Here is a 24,495-nt window from a genome sequence, read left to right on the forward strand (position 1 = left end):
AGACATTGAATGAGCTACTTGATTAAGCTGAGTACTTAAGATCAGGTTTCCAAGAGAATTTAGTATTCATTTGACTATTTGTTGACTATTTCGTCAGTCCTGTTGCTTGTTCTATACATTCTATGGGACTTCCAATTAGCATGCAAAATCATCTTCATGTTGAAACAGTGAGTGATGCCACCTCAGTAACATATTACTTCTCTCCATGTGATACCAGTGCCTCTCATGGAGAGTACCCACAACCAAGCTCTCCAAGTCTATACAATTAAGTCAGGATCATACAGAGAGTGGTGTTACATGATGCATGTTATGGAAAAGACACCAAGCAGATGCTGTTTCAAGTGACCTCTGAACAATAGTCATAACATGTACACAGATCCTTTAATTATAAATTCTGGCGTGTAAGATCGCCACCAAGACAGTTGTGAGCTGGCATTCTTCACTGAGCTGTTTCCCCCTGCTCACATTGTGTATTAGATTACATATATTTACTTTCTCTAAATTATTAAGCAGGAAGCAGTAATCAGAAGGAACTATTGATGGATGCTGGGGAGAGATTTTTTGTTTTCGTTTCTGGAAAATTGATAACATATCCATGTGTCTTGCCTGTTTTCTGTTGTACTCTGCTGCAATAGCCCTTTATTTGGACACCAGAGAAATCAAGCTTGTGTCCACCAACAGCAGAAAGTAATCTTAGATAAAGCTAGCAAACACAGTCAAATTACAACAAGAGTACAACACCCAGCAATGATGGGTCTTACCACAAAGTATGCCACAATTTTTAATGCTGTAAAAAACTTGTCACATGGATGCTTTAGTAGAAGTTGGACTACATGACCCTAGGGGTCCCTTCTAACTGTGCAATTCTATAATTCTATTATTTTCCTCTCCCCACTTAACAAATACTTTGGCCCATTAGATATGCTTTCATTGTTTTATCTCAGGGTTCTAGCATAAAGGCCCACCACCATGTGGCTAATCTCAAAGTCCCTTAGGACTTTCAGAAGCACTTAGGGATGGTAAAGTGTAAAATCACACACATATGGGCACATAAAGCTTTGTGTTGATTCACAGGAAATAACTGATTTCTCATTCATTTTGTCATTGATCTACCAAGCAAGAAATGCTGGCTACAGCCCTGCTCTTGAATCACAGAGGACCCGGTACTCACCATGAAGTTGTTACTGTAAGTGTCACACTTTTTAACAACCAAAAAAAGAGGGGCTGGTACTCTGTACCCTTGAGTACCCCATGGGAAAAAAGCTGTGTGCGTGTGCGCATGTGTACACACACACACACACAATTTTCTCATGAAAATTGAAAGGGTGGAGGGAGGAACTGTCAACCATAAGAGTTCAGGGGTGCCTTGAAAATAAGGTGGCCAAGTGCAAAAAAGGAGAGGGTTCCTGCACCTGTAATAGTTGTTTGGAAGAGGTAATTGCAGCAGGTGTTGCTTATTAATGATGCAAGCTACACCTGTTGAAAGTCCCTTCAACTCAACTATTCTAGGTATAGGAGGGCCTCTCTGGTATCTGGCCACATTTTTGAAAATACAATTGGAACTGAGCTGGTACAGCAACATTATTCTGCTCCCCTGTGAAAGAGGTGCCTGGTCCAAATCCTGTAGTGACAATTTAGTTAGATTTCCCCAGGGGGAAGTTTTATAACTTTTAAAGACAGTGAACAAATACTTAGATCAGGAAACTTCCTGTGGTTGCTGAAACCCCTTTCAAAAAACCCCGGCTTCCAGTGAGGATATTTAACTGTACAATCTAAGGCATGCCAGTTCAGAAGAAAGTCGTACTTACTCAACGGGAATTGCTGCCAGGTGAATGTGCATGGGGTTGCAATGCCTAACCTAAAGCCTCAGATTAAAGGTGAGCAAACATTCATCTCAGTCTAGTCCTTGTGAACTATTTTTGTGGTGGTGGTATATATTTCCATGATGTCGCAAAACAAGTTCATTCCTGAGCTGCAGGTTTCAAATCTGTGTCACTGCAAACAAGTGGAAGGGAGGGCTCAGCCCATCCATTTTCATATTATTAAATGGACAGAAGGAGCTAGGGAGTTCCGCTTCAGAAAAGTAATCTTAACCAGGAACTGAGAACCTATGCACAATGTATGGTATTCCTGTTTTCCTAAAGATCCTGGGAGGTAAGCTGTTCTCTCAGCTGCAAGGATAAAGCATAATCTTTCAAAAATGCATTACCAACTTTGTACCATAAGAGAGAGCTCCAGGGGAATCTTTCGTTTGCTGACTAGTCTGGCTTGATTTAGCAAAGCTGCATGTGAACCTTGTTTACATATGAAGGCATGAGCTCTGAGCACTCCCCCAGAAACTATTGTTCCTTGAGGTAGAAAGAATGCACTGCCTTTCCCAGCTTGTCCTTTGAGCAGGCACTGGGAGCTGCTTCTGAGTGGCAGGAATCAATGAGCGACTTTCCCAGCAGCTGTCTGTCAACTTTAATGACCAATCTGGTTGCAATTACAGCAATGAACTTTCTCTAACAGCCCCAAATTACTCTGGGTGATGAGAAGAGACAGAGAAATGGAGACCCTTTGGGGAGGGCAGAAAGGAAATATGCTAATCCAGGACAAAGGTGGAAGGGGGGGGTGTTCACTCATCTCAAAATGAAGCTCAGATTTTAAAATATATTTTGAGAGAGACTGCCAATAAAAGCTCCTCATCGAGTTCCAGTGTGGCGAACAGCAGAGAGTTAATGGATCAGAACATTGCTTTATTGGGGGATACTGTCCAATTTTCAGAATGTAGAAATGACTTCATTTAGAAAATAAACTTACAGCCTCACAGCAGTCCAGCATAGTGATGGGTAAATTCTCCCAGACTGATTTGGATTGGAGGCAGTGATTTACAATTGAAAGTGCACCAAAAAGTTCTCTTTCTTTCTTTTGCTACGATTTGTAATTGTTAAACCCTTCAACACCCACTCACCCCGGTCTACTGCAGTGGCAACTGCCCCCCTCTGCCAGTGTAACAAGGAGAAGGGCTGGTGGGTGCCCAGAACCTCCAGCATTGTTGCATTGTGCTTGGGGGGACAGTAGTGAAGTGATGAATTCTAAAGCACTCTTTAGCCACAGCCCTTTTAACACTCAACAAAAATAAATGTTTTTTTGACTAATGGATTCACCATGTCTTGGGCCGGCCTTTGACCCATCCTCAGCCAGAGAGGACAATGGACGGCCAGCCGGGGGTGGGCCCAAGGCCAAAAGAAAAGAGGCTGTCTCAGTTGCCCAAGCCTCTTTTGCTGTTCTTCCTTCCAGGATCAGGATCATCAGGAGCGTGTCAAGGCAGCCGGACTGAGGTAAGTAACCAGCCTCTTCACGTTTTGCTGGGGGGGGGGGGGCTTGGCCCCTCCACCAGGCTAGGCTACATTTTTGCGGCCTTCTTTCTTTCACTAGGCCGTAGCGGCCTTTTCAGCTTTTGGTGGCTAGGCCGCAGGGGCGGCCTGCTAGGCCCCCAGCTAGGCCGCAGGGGTGGCCTGCTTGTTTTTGCAGCGGGGGGGGGGGGGCATGGCTCCCCTGTCTCTGCCAGCCACCGGTCTGGGGCGCTGCCAGCCCGAGCGGGTGGCACAGCCTGCTGGGCCCCTGGCTAGGCTGCAGGGACAGCCTGCTTGTTTTTGCGGCGGCAGATACAAGGGGCATACAAGGGGAAATACAAGGGGAATCAAGATGGCATCCAGCGTAATGTGTCCCTCCCCAGAGATCAAAGTAGCTTGCTTTTCTCTGTCTAGCGCCACTCATACATATGTACCATGAAACAATTGCCTAAGTATATGAGAGACTGGAATAAGTATATTAAGAATTTAAAAACAAAACAGGAGGACAAAGGTTAAAACAGAATGGTACATGAAAAAGAAACAACGTGTTTCATTTTAAGTTCATACTGAATATTCTGTTACAGCTTCTTACAAACAGGCTTCTGGTCTCCTTACAAGGAGCCGTGTTTAAAGTAATTTAAGGGACAAAGGACTGTGTGGAAACAGTCAATTTTTAAGAGTGTGTTGCCCCAGATGGATCTTGACTGACAGCTGGCATTGTCCTGCCAATCACAAGGCAGTCAGTAGCCAGGAGAATGCTCAGCGTAGAAAAGTGGCAATAGGCTGGAGATGGGCTACAAACAGAGGCAGATTTAGGGGAGCATGATTGGTTTGGTTGTACTGGGTGACAAGCCTCAGGGGTACCACAGAGAATGTCACAACTATGATTTAGAATGGAGCACAAGAAGTTGGGGAGAGGTGAATTTTGGAATCACACAAGGTGTTGCTGAAATTTGAGACCCCAAGGTCTGCCACTTCTCTGGAGGCACAAAATAGCAGGCTTTCCTGAGCTCTTGGTGGTTTCTCCTCCAATGATATAGAATTAATGACTGGGGAGACTGAGCAATCTTAAATTGGTTGGGGAGAGCAGAACTGCACCACACCTGCTAGAGTCATTGAAGCAAGCTGCACAACTGAGCAATTCATAAGGTAGAGAGGGAGGGATGGGCTTAAAATCCAAAGTGGAGAAAATTCAGGAGCCACAGTATTGAACACAAGCATTATTAGTCACAAAGGTTCATTCAAATGATGTGAAGAAGGAACCTAGGTGAATTACCACCTTGTACTGTATGAAGAAGGAACATGATTCACATTAAGCATGTCTGGAAGGTTTGTCAATCTCTAATTTGCAACCACACCATGTTTTCAGGAACCAGAAGCCTTTGCATTTAAACACCAGCGTTTTTGGCAATTTCTGGGCTCTGTTATTGCCAAGGGGAACAATTGTACAGAGAATGCTCATGTGATACTTAATGTATCTTTTAGTCTTCCATTCATTACTTCTGAATGTTGTTAATGGTGAACTGTGGAAAGCTGAATATATATTTTTATCAAGGTAGTCTTTTCATTCTTCTTATGAACACATACCGTTCTTAGTACCTCTTTAGTGCGGCCGTTCCAATGACATTTCAGATGCGGAACAAAAAGTCATCTGGTGATGACAAATTAATTTTCTGAGAACTTTGTCAGATTTTACATTCACGCAGGATGCTTTTGGCCTGCCTCCACAAACACCACAGCAGGTGTGTACAATATATTGTTACACAAGGGGTATACTCTGTGCTGCTCACTGTACCGCAGCCAAAACAAATCAGGATATGACGTGTCTTTCTCAACGAGCCAGATAAGTGATGAGAAGGGAACAGAACAGAAGCTTCTGCAATTCAGTGCTCTGGAGAAACTAAGATACGGCTGTGAGTTTCAGGGGCATCTCAGTAGTGCAGGCAATCAGATACCAGAAGATGAAGAATTCCTTCTCCAAATCCTTCCTCAGGGAGGCCATTGTCTCTTTTGGCCTTGTGGGTTACAAAAGAAATTTTAATGGGAATAAGGAGGATTCCGTGGTGGCAGGGTCATTTGTATTCCATGCCACCTTGGCCGGATATAACTATACTTAATTAAAATTACATTTTGTCTAGTGTGCACTTCACAGGGCTTTATCTGCACTGACAAGGTCAAATGATGCTTAGGAAAGTTAATATAAAATGCAGATAGTGTGCTCTTCTCAAAGCCCTCACCCTATCAACCTCTCCTGTCGAACATGGCGAGCCCAGGACCTGCATCCAGAAGAGCTTCTGAAGGAACTTCAAAATGCAACCTGTGGAAACTAGCCCTTTCCTCATATTTAAGGAGCATGTTTAATCCTGCCTGAACAGGATCACGATGCTTGCTTTAATGTTGCACAGTTATCATGTACCGTATTTTTCGCTCTATAACACGCAGATTTTTTCTCCTAAAAAGGAAGGGGAAATGTCTGTGCGTGTTATGGAGCGAATGTGTGGTCCCTGGAGCCGAAAAATAAGGCAAAAATCAAACCGCGCTTCAGGGAGAAGGGAGCTCCGTGATACAGGAAGTGGCTGCTTTCCTGCATTCTGCCTCAGGGTCTTACTGCCCGCCCTCTCTGTTTCCTTGCTGTGTTTGCTCAAACGGAACAAAGAGCAGGGGAAGCCCCTCCCCTCCAGGCAAGTAGAGAGGGAAAGCAGAGCGTCCGAACAAAGAGCAGGGAAAGCCCCTCCCCTCCAGGCAAGTAGAGAGGGAAAGCAGAGCGTCCGAACAAAGAGCAGGGGAAGCCCCTCCCCTCCAGGCAAGTAGAGAGGGAAAGCAGAGCGTCCGTCCTTCTATCCTCTCCCTGCTCCGGAGGAACAATGTTTGTGAAGGGAAGAGAGACTACAGGTTCGGCTAAAAATTCTGATTTGACTTCCTGCTTTTTGTTTTTGGAGACACACAGCATTCAAATATGCTTTCTTCCATTTAAAGAGGGAGAGAGAGAGAGAGAGCACACGCTGGCTGGCTTGGGTGGGTGGGTGGGGGGAAACTTTTGCCTTCCTTTCCTCACGTTATAGCCCTCTCCTGCATTCTTAGCCTTCTCTGTTTTTCCTTCCCTCCCCACTTAAAATGTGGTTACAAAGCATGGATCCACATGGATCCTCAGGATCTTTGCATTGGGTCACCCCAAATTCACCATCAGAGCACACAGCATGTCCATGGCTACAGCCTGCCCCCCCCCAAAAAAAATCACGCACCCACTGTTGCCTGGGGCTGCAATGGTGCAAAAACGTGGTTACAAAGCATGGATCCACATGGATCCTCAGGATCTTTGCATTGGGTCAGCCAAAATTCCCCATCAGAGCACATAGCATGTCCATGACTACAGCCTGTCCCCCCCCAAAAAAATCACGCACCCACTGTTGCCTGGGGCTGCAATGGTGCAAAAACGTGGTTAAAAAGTATGGGTCCACATGGATCCTCAGGATCTTTGCATTGGGTCAGCCAAAATTCACCATCAGAGCACATAGCATGTCCATGACTACAGCCTGTCCCCCCCCAAAAAAATCACGCACCCACTGTTGCCTGGGGCTGCAATGGTGCAAAAACGTGGTTACAAAGCATGGATCCACAGGGATTCTCAGGATTTTTGCATTGGGTCACCCCAAATTCACCATCAGATCACATGTCTGTGGCCACAGCATGAAGCACAAAAATGATACGTCCACTGTTTCATTCAGAATATTTTTCCCCTTGTTTTCCTCCTCTAAAAACGATGTGCGTGTTATGGTCAGGTGCGTGTTATAGAGCGAAAAATACGGTAGTTATAAAGACAAGCTCACACAAGAACTCTGAGGAATCCAGCATTTAGAAAAGATGGTTTTAATTGTCAGCTTTGCTTTTCCTTTCCCATTTTCTTCCTTCACTTTCTTTCTTATGAACCACCTAGATGAAAATCTAGGTGAGGATGGCATTTCAGAATTTGATTTTGTAAACTTTTCATGAGAAACAGTCATCCAATGGACAACTCCTTTGATTGCTGCCCTAACCCCTCTGCAAGCTCCCTCATCCCCAGTGCTGTCTGTCTCCCTCCTGGATTTTGTTTAGGTAAAGAAAGCACAGACTAACTGCCACCAATTAATATGTAGCAGGCCCACCACACAGTACGCCAATTAAACTACAGTGGTGCCTCGCAAGACGAAATTAATTCGTTCCGCAAGTCTCTTCGTCTTGCGGTTTTTTCGTCTTGCGATGCACGGTTTCCCATAGGAATGCATTGAAAATCAATTAATGCATTCCTAGGGAAACCGCTTGCCAGGCTGGCGGTGCGGAGAAGGGCTTTTCTCCGCACCGCAAGCCTTCAGGACAGGTACGGGAACAGAGGGGAAGGCGCGCAGCGCTTTCCCTCTGTTCCCGGGGCTTGCGTGGGAGGAGGGTTTTTCCTCCCCGCCGCCAACATTCAGAACAGCATTCTGAATGTTGGCGGTGGGAAGGAAAACCCTCCTCCCACCCCAAGTCTTCAGGAAAGCCATCCGATGCCGCGCGGTGGGAGGAGGCTTCCCCCCCCGCCCGGCATCGGAGCTTTGTTCCAATGCCGCGCGGGGGGGAGGAGGCTTTCGCCCCCCCCGCCTGGCATCGGAGCTTCGTTCCGATGCCGCGCAGCGGGAGGAGGTCCGAGGACAGTGGGGAAGACGCGCTGCACTTCCCCGCTGTCCCGGAGATTTCCCTATGGGCTGTCGTCTTGCGAGGCAAGCCCATAGGGAAATTCGTTTTGCGAAGCGCCTCCAAAACAGAAAACCCTTTCGTCTAGCGGGTTTTCCGTCTTGCGAGGCGTTCGTCTTGCGGGGTACTACTGTAATTTCTACAATTTACCACAGGCTATCTTGGGGGGGGGGTGTTCTTGTGCAAGGGAAACTTTGATTCAGGGAGTCTCCAGCAGGAGCTGAACAAACAAGAAAAGTTTTATTTACCAAAGGGGTTCATGAAAAAAAGTTGGGTCAGAAGATGTGTTTTTTCAGGTAGAACTTAACTTATTATTTTAAATATAAAGTTGTCACATGCTTAAACACAATAGTATATGCTCAGCTTTTCATAAACTTCCCTTGCTAAAAATGAGTTGTTACACTTCAATAAGATGTTCAGGTTTCTCAAATAGGTGGTAAAATGCTCAGCTCAGTTTCTGTTACTTCACTTTCATTGCTTTACTTAGTTCAACTCAAATCAGAACCAATTCTCCCTCGGACAACCCCTATCCTAATGATTATCTCAAATCAAGCCCTATCTCTCAAACTAAACCCTATTTCACTGCAGCTCTTTCCCTTCTCTATTCCCCTCTCCAAACTCCCTCAGAAATTGCTTGTTTTATTCTCCCTCCCAAAGTGCTGCTCCACACACACACCCTTCTAGCTAGCTGTCTGGGTGGCTTATCAGAGAGAGGCTCCAGCACTCTGGTGGGATTCTGAGGGACTGCATCAACAGACTCTGGTCTGGCTCGGCTGTTCATCACAACTGGAAAATCCACAATGCTGCTATGCTTACCACATCACACTTCCCAAAGGCCTATTCTGGCAATCAGAAACCAAAATTTCTCCCCACCGCCTCTCTTCTCCTTCCAAATCAGCAGAAAGAGAATATGACAACTGTAATGATATCGCAGAAGAGGGAAAGAAAGCCCATACAGGGCAAATGGCAGCATTCTCTGGAGAGGAAGGTTCTGGAAATCTTCTCCACCACTTCTCACAAGCTCTGTCAACCATTATCAATCTTAGGCTACAGTGAAAGTGGTTGTAAGGTTTGTAATCTACATGTAACTATTTTTCTCTCCTATGTCTTTGAGCTCTTTCAAAAATATAGGTTCTTGCATGCCTGGTAAAATATGAGTGTTTATAAGCACTAAAATGTCTGGCTGGCCATTTGGGTACAGTGTTGACATGACAGCTCCACTAAAAATCAATTGTTTGTTTTGGTGCAATGATCAGTGTTGTGCATGGTGAGTACTGAGACCAAGACTCAGGATATCCTGGAACTGCCATCAGAAAGCCAGGAGCAGGGATGCTCAAATTAATTATTCTCCCTTTTACTTCATGCTATCATGGAATCGTAGGATCTAGTGAAGAAAGCTCATGCCACAAAAACATGTTCTTCTTTAAGATGACGCACAACTCTGCTGTTTTCTCTACATTCAGTTTCACATGGCTACTCTTCTGGAATTTTCCCATAGGTATCTCCATTCTTCATTGCCAGTCTCAGCTTTTGTTTAGCCTTTTCTCTGTCCTTTTAAGCTGCATCGTATCAGGAACATTTCTCAGTTTCTTCCTGCCTGCCTTTCAAGATAAGCTAATAGATGTGGCATTTTTAATCATCAAACATAATCACTACATTAATTTTGACCTGCAGTTGTTGAAATCCCAACATCTTTCCATCTCTACAACGCTTTGCTGGAGGGTGTCACGTAATTGGTTTTAATCACAGATGGTTGTTTTAAATTGACAATAATAAACCCCCAAAACCCAGTGCCTTTTATTCCAATAAGTATTCCTTTGAGTTAACACGTATAGATGGTTCATTTGAAATTTAAATTTACCAGTGGCATTTCTAGTGGCAGGCAGATCAATGTAGTCCATAGTACTCTGTACCACATAGATCTTCAGAGCTTTCTTCTGCTTGGAGAAAGATTCACAAGTTGAATATTTTATTCTCCTAATAATGAGTTTAGCTTTTGGGCCGGCATATAAGCCCCTCCTGAGGCCTAATGAGTGAACTCCCCAACCCAACCCAAAATGGCTTATTTATGGAATCTGATTATTTGCATTCCCTTGTGGGAAATTCCAGACTCATTCAGCAGCTAGGATGCACCGAGGACATCATTAGCAAGAGAGTAAGGTGATGGGAATGTGCTTTTGCTTATCCCACAGTGGTTCTAAAAGGAAAAAAACCAGCTCTATTGTCTTCATCTGAGTGCAGTATTCCACTAATTATGCACATCTTGCCAGTGGTGTACTCGGACCCAATGGTGAATTTAAGTATCAAAAAGGTCAGCAAAAAATTGCTGCTCCCCATTTCCAAATTGGGCCTTTATGACTTCCCATTTCCCACTGGAAGGTGGGCCATTTGGAGCATTAAGCATTTCTGGCATGCTGACTTTCCCATGTGTTGACCTTTAATTCTGCCCTTGTAGGATGCTCCTACTGATAGAGGCTCCACTTCTCATCACCCTGATGAAATTCTAATTGCCTGTAACTAATTTAAAAGAATTTGCAATTGTATAATCTTTAGCAATCTCTGTAATCACACACGTAATTTTAGGGAAATTCAGATCACATATCTCATAGGCAGCAACTCTCATATAATGCATAGAGAAAGCTGGCTTTGAATATGGGAGACTTAAATTTAAGTCAGGGCCACATCTCAGAAGCAGAGCAGATACTTTGCCTGCAGAACTCCCTGGTTCAATCTCTAGTTAAGAAGATCAGGTGGCCAAAAAGTTTTTTGCCTGAGATCTGCCTCAGTCGGAATAGACAATATTGGTCAACATGAACAAATAGTGTGACTTGGTGTGTGGCATGCTAATAAGAAAGGTGCTAATGCAAGTAAGGTGATCAGGCATTCTCTCCCTGAAAAGTCAAATCGGAGTCCAGTTACCAGCACCAACCCAGAATACTTCAGCTTATATTGGACCTACTCTTGCTAGATAAGGACTACCACAATGAATCTCACTAAATGTCCTGTTCTGGTCCCATAGAGGAGCACATGGAGAGAGGCAAGTGTTGCAGCACCAATAGAGAGCTGCTAATAATAATTTAATAATAATTTATTTGTACCCCACCCCTCTGACTGGGTTGCCCCAGCCACTCTGGGCAGCTTCCAGCATTTATAAAAACATAATAAAACATTAAACCTTAAAAAGCTTCCCTATACAGGGCTGCCTTCAAATGTTTCCTAAATGTTATATGAAGTAATAATTTATTATTTGAGCCACTTGCTCCAACAAGAGATAAAAGTGAACTGAGGCCTTTTGAGCCTCTGCCTCCAGTCAACCTCTTATGCTGCACCCTCTTTGTTGGACAGTCCTTAAAGGGTCAGCCCTCTGGCTTGAAGGTGGTGACTTTTCCCATGCTTCAGGGCCTCCCAGTATGCCATTGGACTGGCATAGTAGTATGGTAGGCCAGAGTAAAGTGCCCTTGAGAGTCCCTGGTGTGGTTCTGTGGGTTGTCACATCTGATTCAGTGGGCTCCTACCAGCCAGCCTCAGGTTCAGATGACCCCTGACCACCATCTGAAGAGGCAGTGTGGCCCAGCTCATCAGATAGTGCCACTCTGATTCTGTGTCCTGATCATTGCCAAACTCCATGATCATAGCACTCATTAAACTCATCAGTTTAAGGTTATGATCTTAAGTCAAATCAATTTCACTGAAATCAGCAAATACTAAATAAATAGCAGAGGCTTGACAACCATATGTCAGGAGTGCTCTGATGGTGTTTCCTGCTTGGCAGGGGGTTGGACTCGATGGCCCTTGTGGTCTCTTCCAACTCTATGATTCTATGATTCTAATATGTTATGGCTGTGGTGAAAGGGTTAAAGACTACACAATCTTCAGTACCCAGAAGCAACTCTGAGGACATGTATACCAGGAGCTTCTTTGAGAATTGCACATTTGTGTGCCGCAAACTTTCAGTGGGGTATCAGAAATATGAATGATACTCATATAAATGGAACAAGCACTTTCATTCACCTCTAAAAGTTAACTCCTCTTCAGTGACCATTGATATGTATTTCAGGTGCCAAACTGTGAAATTTCAGCACGTTCTTCTCATTGATAAAGTTTTCATTTGGACCTCAGAAGGACCTACTATAATCTTTTTGTCTCAGGGTCCTGCTCATGTATCAGGCATGGTGTGGATGTTCCCACTTTCCTGGGCACGTCAAGGGGCCTTGCATTGACAGAACTTTAGTGGCAGAAGATTATGGTGTTTGGTTGCTTAATGTGAAATCTGTCACCCAGGAAACACTGTGCTCTAAGACAATATCAATAGAAATACTTCCCCAGAATTTGAAGGGATTATTTTGCAATAAAAGAGGAAAAGCCTACTTACTCTGCATGAATTCCCTTTCAGTCTTGCAAGTCTCTTTCCAGGAGTTAGGGAAGGGGAGGTATTGTGCATATGCTGGTCTGCCTAGCAGGAAGACCAGAATGATTATTTTCTGAATAATGTGTTTGCATGGTCGGGGCTATTTTAATGGAGGAGTGTTCCTCTCCATTGCTGGGAGTAGTAAAGTTCCAGCTGTGTTCTAAGTGAAGGTTGCTTCTCTCTTTATTTTATTGGTTAGACATATGGAGGGGGGTTACTCTTTACAGCACTCCCCTTTGTCAGTCAGGGTGATGTCCTGATGCATTAACCAGACATTGAAAACGAATGCTACAGACATGGAATTAAAATTGCAGAGGAGGTGTTACAAATTTGTAATATCTTGTGTGCAATGCATTCAGTGATCTCTGGTAACTCTTAACTGAAAATGTGTGAGTGAAAATTGGTGGCTTTGTTTGATATGAGTGGTTAAAAGAATGTTGCTTAATGTATTGCTCTTTTGTATTTGAAAAAATATTCAAATAAAATGGTTTCACCCAAAAAAAATTCAGAGTTGTAACTCTGGGCAGAATTCAGTGTGGTATATTTATGTGAAACTTAAACGGGAAACACTGTGTTTAAGAGAGCTGCCTGCAAGTGGATTCACATCTCATGGTGCATGCACACATTTCTTTTGTTCCACTGTCACATCTGATCAAACAGATTGGGAATTTTTTTTGAAGCAATACAAGACCTGCCAAACTTGTTATCAGAGGCATAAGGGAGATGACTGTACTTACCACGAGCAGCAATCCCTCTTTCAAATTGCCTCCAGCTCTCTGAAAAAAACCACTATTATTTGACTTTCCTTTCAGGACTGGTTCAATACATTTTGCTGCCTAAGGTTAAAGACAGGAGGGCACTTTATCCCCAACCAGACTGGCAGCTAAATCGTACTTCAACACTGATGACACTGCATTACACTGAGCCTGAGCCCTGGCTGCCTCAACATGGCCTTCACCCTGCACCATTCAGGTAAGTGGCAGTGATGCTTGTGTCAGGAGGGTAACTCTGTGGCACCACCACATGCACTGATTATTTCTGCAGCAAACTTGTTTAAGTGACTCAGGTCAAGTTGTGTGGCATGCATAGCTCTGTCCTCAAATACAGAGGAATGGTTGGGGATGATCAGAAGGAACAGCCAGGGATTTGTCATCTGCTGCCTGAGGCAGCTGTCTCATTCTGATCCTGTCTCTTTGGGAACAGCAATGGAATTGCTGCCTAATATGTCCCTAGAGTTGTGAGAAGGCATTGATTTCTATTTCAACTCATGTTCAGTACATGCAGTGCTGTTTCTGTTCCACTGCAATTTGACTTCTGACAAAAATTTCATTCATCAGCTTGTGCTATGCAATCAATTACATTGTAATTATGTTATTCCACACCGTTCATTTCAGTGCAAAGGAAACACAATGCAAATGGGTGGGATCATCAATTATGTGTCAGTTGTACAAATTGTATTCACTGGATTGATTTCCATTTCTGGCATAGGACAAATAAGCAAACTTCAGCAAATTCTGCCAGAAATCTCTGACATCCCTAAATATTACCTAACAGTTCTGTCAGTAAAATATCTTGATATGTTTATTTGTTTCTCCAAATGTGTGCCAAATCATTCAGATCTCTCTCCTTTTCCCCCTTGCGCATATTCCTGTACTTTATTCTTTACACTTACGGGTTGAAATGCACAGTTGTCAGTGGAGGGGGAGTTGCAATACCTTCTCTATAGCCATTCTCCCCAGATCCACAAACCAAAACCCCCTCACAGCTCTATTCAGCCCATGCACACTACTAAGTCCTCCATCATCACTCATACACAGGCTACAATGAGCAATTTCTTCCCCTTTCCTTTTCTTTCCATCATTCCTTCTCTTGAAATGACATTTCAGATAAGATATATGAGCTTATATATGAGCTGCAGCAGACAGCATTAAGGAGAGGTTGAGCGCAACATCCTTTGTTAGCGCCTGGCTCCCTAGTCTAGTTCCTTGCTTCTGCAGCAACTCTTGCAGCCTTTTACTACTGAAGCAGCTTAAGCTCTTGCCTGTTTCATCCTTAGGTCTGTCCAACCCCTGGCTGACTATATCCCTGGAACAGTCCTCTTCTATCCAACAGAACCACATTTCTATAGGTCTCCCCATTTGCATTGTGGGTGCTCCTTCTGAGCAGAGCCAAGCATCATTTTTTAGTGTGGCTAGGTAGAACTGATGACAAAATGCACCACTCCACATGTGGCTCTTTCATGTACTTCTATGGATCTGGGGCTTAATATTCTTCCGTCAACAAATGCTAGGTCAGTCTAGGGCCAGAATGCTTATTTGAAGTCATGCACCGAGTGTTTTGGAGCTGAGAATTGCACATTGGGTTCTCACTTTGGGAAGCAGAGCTGAAGGTCGTTCATTAAGTAACGAAGCTAGATCCTTAATGAATGGAAGAGTAGGATGAATAAGCCAGAGTAACTACCATGATTTGTTGTCGTGTTTGACTCCTGAACCATGAAAGGTTAGGGAGAGCCACTTTCTTCCAAACTACTCTTCTCAAGAGCACTGCAGCCTACTATAATTGAATTGTGGCAAGAGATAGCTCTCCTACAGTGAAGCAGCAAACACATACCTGGGAGTAAGTCCCATTGAAGGGAGTGGGACTTCATTCCAAGTAAATATGTAATGGGTTGCTGTAAGTGTGCCCTCTTTGTACAAGCATATATAAAAATTGGGAACATTCACAAAGGTGATGTGGTTTTTTAAAAGAAAAAAACTGTTCCTTATCCCTTTTCATACAGTAATGAAATAATAATAATAATAATAATAATTTATTATTTGTACCCCGCCCATCTGGCTGGGCCTCCCCAGCCACTCTGGGCGGCTTCCACAGAAACCAAAAAACACTAAAATATCATACATTAAAAGCTTCCCTGAATAGGGCCGCCTTAAGATGTTTTCTGAATGTCAGGTAGTTGTCCATCACCTTGACATCCGATGGGAGGTCATTCCACAGGGCAGGCGCCACCACCGAAAAGGCCCTCTGCCTGGTTCCCTGTAGCTTCGCTTCTCGCAATGAGGGAACCGCCAGAAGGCCCTCGGCGCTGGACCTCAGTGTCCGGGCAGAACGATGGGGGTGGAGACGCTCCTTCAGGTATACTGGGCCGAAGCCGTTTAGGGCTTTAAAGGTCAACACCAACACTTTGAATTGTGCTCGGAAACGTACTGGGAGCCAATGTAGGTCTTTCAAGACCGGTGTTATGTGGTCTCGGCGGCCGCCCCCAGTCACCAGTCTAGCTGCCGCATTCTGGATTAGCTGTAGTTTCCGAGTCACCTTCAAAGGTAGCCCCACGTAGAGCGCATTGCAGTAGTCCAAGCGGGAGATAACTAGAGCATGCACCACTCTGGCCAGACAGTCAGCGGGCAGGTAGGGTCTCAGCCTGCGTACCAGGTGGAGTTGGTAGACAGCTGCCCTGGATACAGAATTGACCTGTGCCTCCATGGACAGCTGTGAGTCCAAAATGACTCCCAGGCTGCGCACCTGGTCCTTCAGGGGCACAGTTACCCCATTCAGGACCAGGGAATCCTCCACACCTGCCCGCCCCCTGTCCCCCAAAAACAGTACTTCTGTCTTGTCAGGATTCAACTTCAATCCATTAGCCGCCATCCATCCTCCAACCGCCTCCAGGCACTCACACAGGACCTTCACTGCCTTCACTGGTTCTGATTTGAAAGAAAGGTAGAGCTGGGTATCATCTGCATATTGATGGACACCCAGTCCAAACCCCCTGATGATCTCTCCCAGCGGCTTCATATAGATGTTAAAAAGCATGGGGGAGAGGACGGAACCCTGAGGCACCCCACAAGTGAGGGCCCAAGGGTCTGAACACTCATCCCCCACCACCACTTTCTGAACACGGCCCAGGAGAAAGGAGCGAAACCACTGTATAACAGTGCCCCCAGCTCCCAACCCCTCTAGACGGTCCAGAAGGATGTTATGGTCGATTGTATCAAAGGCCGCTGAGAGATCCAGCAGAACTAGGAAACAACTCTCACCTTTGTCCCTAGCTCGCCGGAGATCATCAACCAGTGCGACCAAGGCAGTTTCAGTCCCATGATGAGGCCTGAACCCTGATTGGAAGGGATCCAAATGGTCCGCATCCTCCAGGCGTGCCTGGAGTTGTTCAGCAACCACACGCTCAATCACCTTGCCCAAGAATGGAAGATTTGAGACTGGGCGATAGTTGGCCATACTGGCCGGGTCTACAGATGGTTTTTTAAGAAGCGGTTTAATGACCGCCTCTTTCAGCGGATCTGGGAATGTTCCCTCACAGAGGGAAGCATTCACCACCCCGCAGAGCCCATCGCCCAGCCCTTCCCGGCTAGCTTTTATAAGCCAGGATGGGCAAGGATCAAGGAGACAGGTGGTTGGTTTCACTCGTCCAAGCAGCCTGTCCACATCCTCGGGGGTAACGGATTGAAATTGATTCCATGCAACTTGACCAGACAGGGCTCTAGCACTCTCCCGCCCCAGCCCTGCTCCCACGGTGGTGTCTAGCTCCTTCCGAATATGAGTGATTTTATCTGCAAAAAACTTTGCAAAATCGTTGCAGGAGATCTTGGGGTCTTTACAAGGCCCCGATGGTAAAGGTGGTTCCGTTAAATTACGGACCACCTGAAAGAGTCTCCTGCTACTATTTTCTGCAGATGCAATAGAGGCGGTGAAGAAAGTCTTCTTCGCCGTCGCTATCGCCACTTGGTAGGCTCGACGTTGAGCTCTAACCTGTGTCCGGTCAGATTCGGAGTGAGTTTTCTGCCACCGACGCTCTAGCCGTCTCAGCGATTGTTTCATCGCCCTCAGCTCCGAAGAAAACCACGGGGCTGTCCGGGCTCCATGCAATCGGAGAGGGCGCTTCGGAGCCAGACAGTCGATAGCCCTGGTTAACTCCGCATTCCAGCGGGCCACCAGGGAATCAGCTGAAAGGCCATCAACATGGGATAAAGCATCCCCTACCACTCTCTGGAAACCATTTGGATCCATTAAGTGGCGGGGGCGGACCATCCGAATTGGTCCCACCTCCCTGCAGAGGGGAAGGGTCGCGGAGAAGTCCAGTTGCACCAGGAAGTGATCTGACCATGGCACTTCTTTGGTTTCATTTTTACTTAGTGTCAGATCACCCACGTCGCTAGAGGTGAATACCAGGTCTAAGGCATGTCCATGACTATGAGTTGGGCCCAACTTATTCAGGGACAGCCCCATGGAGGCCATGCTTTCCACGAAGTCCCGAGCGGCCCCTTGTAAGGTCGTGTCGGCGTGGATGTTAAAATCCCCTAGGACGACCAGGCTAGGTGTCTCCAGGAGAACATCCGCCACGACCTGAAGCAGCTCGGGCAGGGAATCCTTGGTGCAGCGGGGAGGTCGGTACACCAAAAGGAATCCTGTACTGCCCCTATTGCCCAACTTCCAGAACATGCACTCAGAGAACTGGGTCTTCCCAATAGGACGCCTGGTGCAGACTAATGACTTCCTAAAAATCACTGCAACCCCCCCTCCCCGCCCACATGACCTGGGTTGCTGTGCGTAAGAGAAACCTGGTGGGCAAGCGGCAGCAAGGACGGGCCCATCTGTCTCATTCAACCAGGTCTCTGTCACACAAGCCAGGTCAAATCCTCCATCCACAATCAGGTCGTGGATGGCAGTGGTTTTATTCACCATTGACCTGGCATTACACAGCAACACCTTCAGGTTATGTGGGTTTCCCCTGTTGATTCCAGTATCCATCTGGTCAAGGCCAGACCCGGAGGCAGGGATAGTCTTCAAACAACGACTAAACCTGCCTCCTCGGTAATGACATGGTCTGGTCTTAGCGTAACTCCGCCTCCTGCCCATGATCACCGAGATCGGATGTCCCAGTGCTTCCCCCCCTGTGGAACTTGTCCCAGCCATCGTGTTGGCTGGGGCCTCACTCCCAGGCAGCCCTGATCCCGCCCCTTAAAAACAAAACACAAACTATACAGAACCAATAAAACAACAGAAAACAAAAACAGAACAATTACACTAAAATTAATCCCCAACCAAATATCCATTACACCCACCCACCCCCAGCAAGAGAAAAAAGGAAAAAAAGAAATACAAATTTAAATTGCCACCGACTGCTTGAGGACATTTTAAAACACATTGGAACAGGGAAGCAATTGCAGAGCACTTCCCAGCTTCCCCAAAAGTTTGTTCCAAATAAGGGCCTGGGCCACGCCCCCTGGGCCAGTTGGAAAAGGCCCTGGAAGGGAGCAGGCCCTGCAGTCCTCACCAGCCGATGGTCCGAGGCTTCCCTGCAGCAGAAGTCCCTTTATAGCTGGGAGAAAGGGCCTGGGCCACGCCCCCTGGGCCAGTTGGAAAAGGCCCTGGAAGGGAGCAGGCCCTGCAGTCCTCACCCAGCCGATGGTCCGAGGCTTCCCTGCAGCAGGAGTCCCTTTATAGCCGGGAGAAAGGGCCTGGGCCACGCCCCCTGGGCCAGTTGGAAAAGGCCCTGGAAGGGAGCAGGCCCTGCAGTCCTCACCCAGCCGATGGTCCGAGGCTTCCCTGCAGCAGGAGTCCCTTTATAGCCGGGAGAAAGGGCCTGGGCCACGCCCCCTGGGCCAGTTGGAAAAGGCCCTGGAAGGGAGCAGGCCCTGCAGTCCTCACCCAGCCGATGGTCCGAGGCTTCCCTGCAGCAGGAGTCCCTTTATAGCCGGGAGAAAGGGCCTTTATAGCCGGGAGAAATTATTATTATCTAATAAAACAGAAGTCCATCAACATTTGCTGTGCCCTTATACTTATTTCCAGTGGTGGAATCTAGTCTCAGTTGTTCACCAAGTCAATTTGAAGCAAAATATCTGTAACTAAGAAGGGATGGGACACCTACCCAAGCTTAAACAGTTACATTAGAATTAAATTCATGGCTCCATTTGATAATTAAAACAGACATTTCCTTTAGTTTGTCATTGTATTGATGAATTGAGCTATTGTTTTTACATTTGATTACTGAAGTTTTATGGCTACCATTTCACCCTTACTGCTCTTGAAAATTGTCTTTCCTAACTACATGGGCAAGCCCAGAGGGTTAATGTTGGGGGAGATCATAATTGTTATTTTTGTAAGCTTCTTATACAACATTTGCTATTTTGGTCAACCATATGTATTAAATGAGTCTGTTCAGAATCATGTAATTATATACACATGGTAAGCAGGGCCTTTTGTTTTGTTTGTTTTGAATTTCAGTGTTTCCTGAATTACAGCATATCATTTCTGTTTTAATGGGAATAAAGTCAAATGTAAGTCCCACTATCTGGATGTGAAACATGGATTTTTAAAAAATCAATGGCAGGTTTTTCTTGGTATTTTCATGGTTGCGTCAGCTGATTTTAACTCATAGATTAATTGGGTAAAGTTTTAATTGCTCTTGTCTGCTCTCATTGAAGTCAATGAGGCCCGTGCTTGCTTAGAGCTCTTTTATCCTCTCAGTTTGATAACATTCCTAAAGCAGCAGTATCATTCATACCATATAGAATTCATGCACAAAATAAAACAATAAATAGCAGAAGACAGCACAAGAGATATAGAGCAGCAATATAATTTAAAAGCCACCAAAAGTCACCACCCCTTTTAACTGGGCATTGAAAGATTAATAAGGCTGGCACAAGGCAAGGAGATAGGTGGCCATGACTGAGAAAGCTCCATCCATCTAGAGAATTGTTGTGGATTGTGCTCTGTACTAATCGCCTTCCATAGCACAAGATCTTAATTATTCTGTTAATTATAATAAAAATACTCTGTATTCCAGATTCTCAAGTCTATGGAGGAAAACATTGCCATGAGCTTTTCCTTTACATTTTTAAGGTATCTTACATAAGGAACAAGTCCTTCCCTTCACTATCCTCAAAAGGGTCCCTTGCAACTCTACAGTTCTATGATCAATGAACCCTGTTCTGCCATCGCAGGCAGTTGCCTCCGAATACTTGTTGCTGAGAATAAGAAGTGGGGGTGATGCTGTTTCACTCATGTCCTGCTTGTGGGCTTCCCAAGGCAGCTGGTTGGCCCCTATGAAAATAGGGTGCTGGACTAGAAGCCTTTTCAAGCTTTTTGTGAAACAAGTGTCTGACTGGGTGCTGCACCATAAAATAGGAGACTTAAAACACTTTTGAAAATACTCATTTTGGTCCAGTTTTGTAGTAGAGGGGTTACATGTAGATATGGGAACATATTTTTTTCAGAGCAGTCTGCCAGAGTGCCAGAGTAATTGACAAACTCTTCCTGCTCTGGCAAGTGAATGAGGTGATAATGAGGCTTTTATGGTTGTTTTGAATCTGTGAGCTCTGCTGCTGTGTCCCAGTTTCTGCCAACCTAGCAGTTCAAAAGCATGCCGGTGCAAGTACAGTGGTGCCCCGCAAGACGAATGCCTCGCAAAACGAAAAACTCGCTAGACGAAAGGGTTTTTCAGTTTTTGCGTTGCTTCGCTAGACGAATTTCCCTATGGGCTTGCTTTGCAAGACGAAAACGTCTTGCGAGTTTGTTCGCTTTTTTCTTAAAGCCGCTTGAAGAGGTGCAGTTGCGACAGACCGTGCTTCGCAAGACGAAAAACAACGCAAGACGAAAAGACTCGCGGAACGAATTAATTTCGTCTTGCGAGGCACCACTGTAGATAAATAGGTACTCCTGAGGCGGGAAGGTAAACAGTGTTTCCGTGCGCTCTGGCTTCCATCACGGTGTTCTGTTGTGCCAGAAGCAGTTTAGTCATGCTGGCCACATGACCCGGAAAGCTGTCTGTGGACAAACACCGGCTCCCTCGGCCTGAAAGCGAGATGAGCACCACACCCCATAGCATTTCAGTCATGCTGATCCTAATAAATTGAGTATTGAGCTATATACTGCTGCTGGGGGGGGGGTTTGCACACACAGCTATCTGCATTTTTGGATTCTTCTTGGCTATGGACATCCCTTTAGGAGTGTGGCTGTAGGGACTATCAATATGAGCCCTTGCACTTCAAAATTTTTCAAAATTGCCCCATGTATTAGAATTACAAAGGTCTCTATTAGGCATTCACATTTAAAAAAAAATAATCCACACACCTCAAAGGCTATTTAAGCTGCCTGTGAGAAACCACCTTCCCTTTTTTCAGGTGAGGCTGTTGCTTAATGCTCTCCAAATTGCAATTCCAGTCCAGCTCCTGGTTTCTGAAAGAAAGAGGAAAGCATTTTCTCCCTTTTTAGATCTCAATTAGATTTGGCTTTGAAGGGAACATATAAAATGCTTAGGTTCACTTTTTTCTTTTTTAAGCCATGTTCAGCTTCTCCAAAGGGATGTTTGGGGAGGGGGGCACTGAGTGGGGAGTGCTCCTGAATGAGGTTTTTAAACATCCCTTTGACAGAGTCATTTGATTTTTACAGCAAGAACCCACAGTCGGCCTGAGCTCACCACAGAGGCATTGCCTCAGGCAGTACAGGAGTTTATAGCCTAGGTCAGGGATCCCAATGCATATTTTACAAGTACTCTCAAATGGCACTTTAGCCTTTGGCAGGCAGGTGTAAGTCGGAAGAGGCTGCTGCACACAGAAGAGAAGGAGCATCATCCCTGTTATCTGCAAGGGCAAATGAGCAGCAGATAGAAACCCAGGAAGGAAATGTGAGAGGACTTTAGGCTGGGGATGTGGAAACACAGCACTCCTCAAGGCTAAAGAAAGTGCACAAAATATTGCTGTCAAAGAATTTGTTCAGCACTCTTCCCTTTCATATGAATAATCTCTTTCATATGAATATTAGCTAAAATATTGTACTACCTAAAATAGTATCGTTCGTATCCAGTTGGTGTTGATATCAGCTTTGGTTAGTTTGACTTAGTTCCCCAAATGCTTTCCTAAGGATAAGGAGCCAAAACCTGCTCCATTCCTGCTCCTTGTCTTAATACCAGCAAGGATCTTTCCACACCACACATTTTCCATAGCTGCACTATGCTCACTCAATTTTATGAGGTCTTCATGATACTGTCATCAGTGCCCTCCTGTTCTTCCATCTTTTGTCAAACCACAGAAAATCCAACTTTTTAATTAAAAGTGTGTAAATACCTGATGGTGTACTTTTGACTTGTACAGTGATGTAAAAGGTGGATGAACCTATCACCCGCATCCATGTTTTCATGCACATTCTGGTTACTTTGTTAGTTAAAAATACAGGTTTTTTTATTCAATCTTGTGATTTATTGGGGGGGGGCAATTTTATATTTATAAACAATGAAAAAGTTCACAGAATAATGTAAGATGAAAATATATTGGTGCCATTTTATTCAAATTTATAACATTATTGAAGTAATCACATCAATCATGCTGTGCTTCTTAATGATTTAAAATTTTGATGAGGGGGGGAAAGAAAAATTATTAAAATGGGGTGCTCGGGTAAATTCTCTTTCCCCGTCTATAGAGCCATGCCATGCCCTGTATAAGAAACACAGAAGGATGTATACCACACAAAATGCAGTATTTTTCAATTTGTACAACTACAATTCGGCATGTAAGTTACAGTGGGAGAGAAGGAATTGGATAGCATTAGGAGCCACCAGGATGGAAGTGCCCTATAATTCTGAAGTAGGGAAGAAGAAGAATTACTGGGCAGGGTGGTGATGGATCCCAAGTACAAACGGCGCTGAACTAGCTGCGCTAGCTGCAAGTTGCTGGATAGATCTAGGATCCAGTGGATCCTTGGCTGGCCCAGCTCTGCCCTGCCCTCATGTAGGGGCCTTAGTCTTCCAGTCTGAAAACTGCTGGCAATAGTTTGGCAACAGCCCATTTTGTTGGCAGGCAATGCGGGGCATTCTGTGATAGCTGAGCCTTGCTCCTCACTAGCAGGTATGGGGAAAACGTCCAAAGCACAGCAGCTCCAGCTTAGGGGTGTATGTGTCAGTATTGCTCTGCCCATCGTGGAAAGTCATACAACTTTCTGTGACTCAGTTTTCTACCTGTAAAACTGAATAACAGCATAAAGGAATGATATTACAGCAGTGAGTACATCTACTACTAGATTTATAGCTACCTATACAGAAAGCTGTACTGAAATGATTTCATGTCCTAAAGACTTATTAACCACCCCCTAATAAGTAAGGAGGAGCACCCTGATGGAACTGTCTCCATCCACTCCCTGTTGGTTATGCTACAATGTTATTCTGTTTAGAAATGGAGGAATCCCGGCAGAACCTGCCAGGTAACAGTTGAGATCTCCCCAACCCGGTGATGGTAGGTGACCATTGTTGCCCAAGACCCAGAAACCATGAAGTTATGTCAGTAAAAGCAGTTGGCATATCTTCACTCAAAGCAGAAGAAAACTCATGGCCGAACAAGGGCTGCTTCAAGGGGATAAGCCCCAGGTAAATCTCGTCCTGCTTTGGTCTGGCTCATGCCAAGAGGCTGAGAAACCAAGTTTAAATCACAGGAAATCCTCACAAAGCCGCCTTCAGTAAGCTGTGTGCGCTCCCAGAGTTTCATGTTCCGACACACCTCCTCTCCCTGTTTGTAAAACAATCTTTTTAATTTTCTGGTTGGCTTGGCAAATCACAGCTGCTCGTTCCCCAGAGCTGCCGAGTGCATTTGCTCAGGTTCCTATTTACATACAGTTGGGCTTTTAATTTCCTTCTCACCACACATTTTATAAAGAAACCTTCTGAAATGCTGCAGATGGCTGAGAGGGGGGAACCATCTACAGGTCTCAGATCTGAAAGCCCAGCGTGAAAAAGGCGAATTTCACTTAACAACAGAGCCCCTGGTTTGTTGTGGATGCCCCATGGCGAGGGTTGGCTTTCCACTCATTATTTCTTTAACTCAATAGCTTTTACAGTTACCCAGTCTGAGCCAAGGTACTTGAGTAATAATTGATACATGCCACTGAGAGAGGCTTATTAAACACTAGCTTTTGAAGGGTGAAAGTGGCTGTCCTCACAGGTGGTAACAAGCAGAGAGAAACCCGGGACTGGAGGGAAAATTAGCTCTCCTTCAGCATCTGTTATCACAATTACAATACGAAAAGGGCTGCCACAAGAAGACT

General features: G+C 45.2%; 1 protein-coding gene across 1 annotated transcript in view; it reads left to right on the plus strand.

The window, feature by feature from the left end:
* Positions 1-3,189: 3,189 nt before the first annotated feature.
* CD34 (CD34 molecule) overlaps positions 3,190-24,495 on the plus strand; it is a 143,518-nt gene continuing 122,212 nt past the window's right edge. Inside the window, exons 1-2 of the mRNA XM_081193561.1 lie at positions 3,190-3,323; positions 13,266-13,425. Coding sequence (XP_081049687.1) covers positions 13,401-13,425 — 25 coding nt within the window. The 5' untranslated portion in view covers positions 3,190-3,323; positions 13,266-13,400. The remainder of the gene's footprint in view (positions 3,324-13,265; positions 13,426-24,495) is intronic.

The sequence above is a fragment of the Podarcis bocagei genome (genome assembly GCF_964188305.1).
Source record: "Podarcis bocagei genome assembly, chromosome: 5".
In the NCBI taxonomy this organism is placed as follows: Eukaryota; Metazoa; Chordata; class Lepidosauria; order Squamata; family Lacertidae; genus Podarcis; species Podarcis bocagei.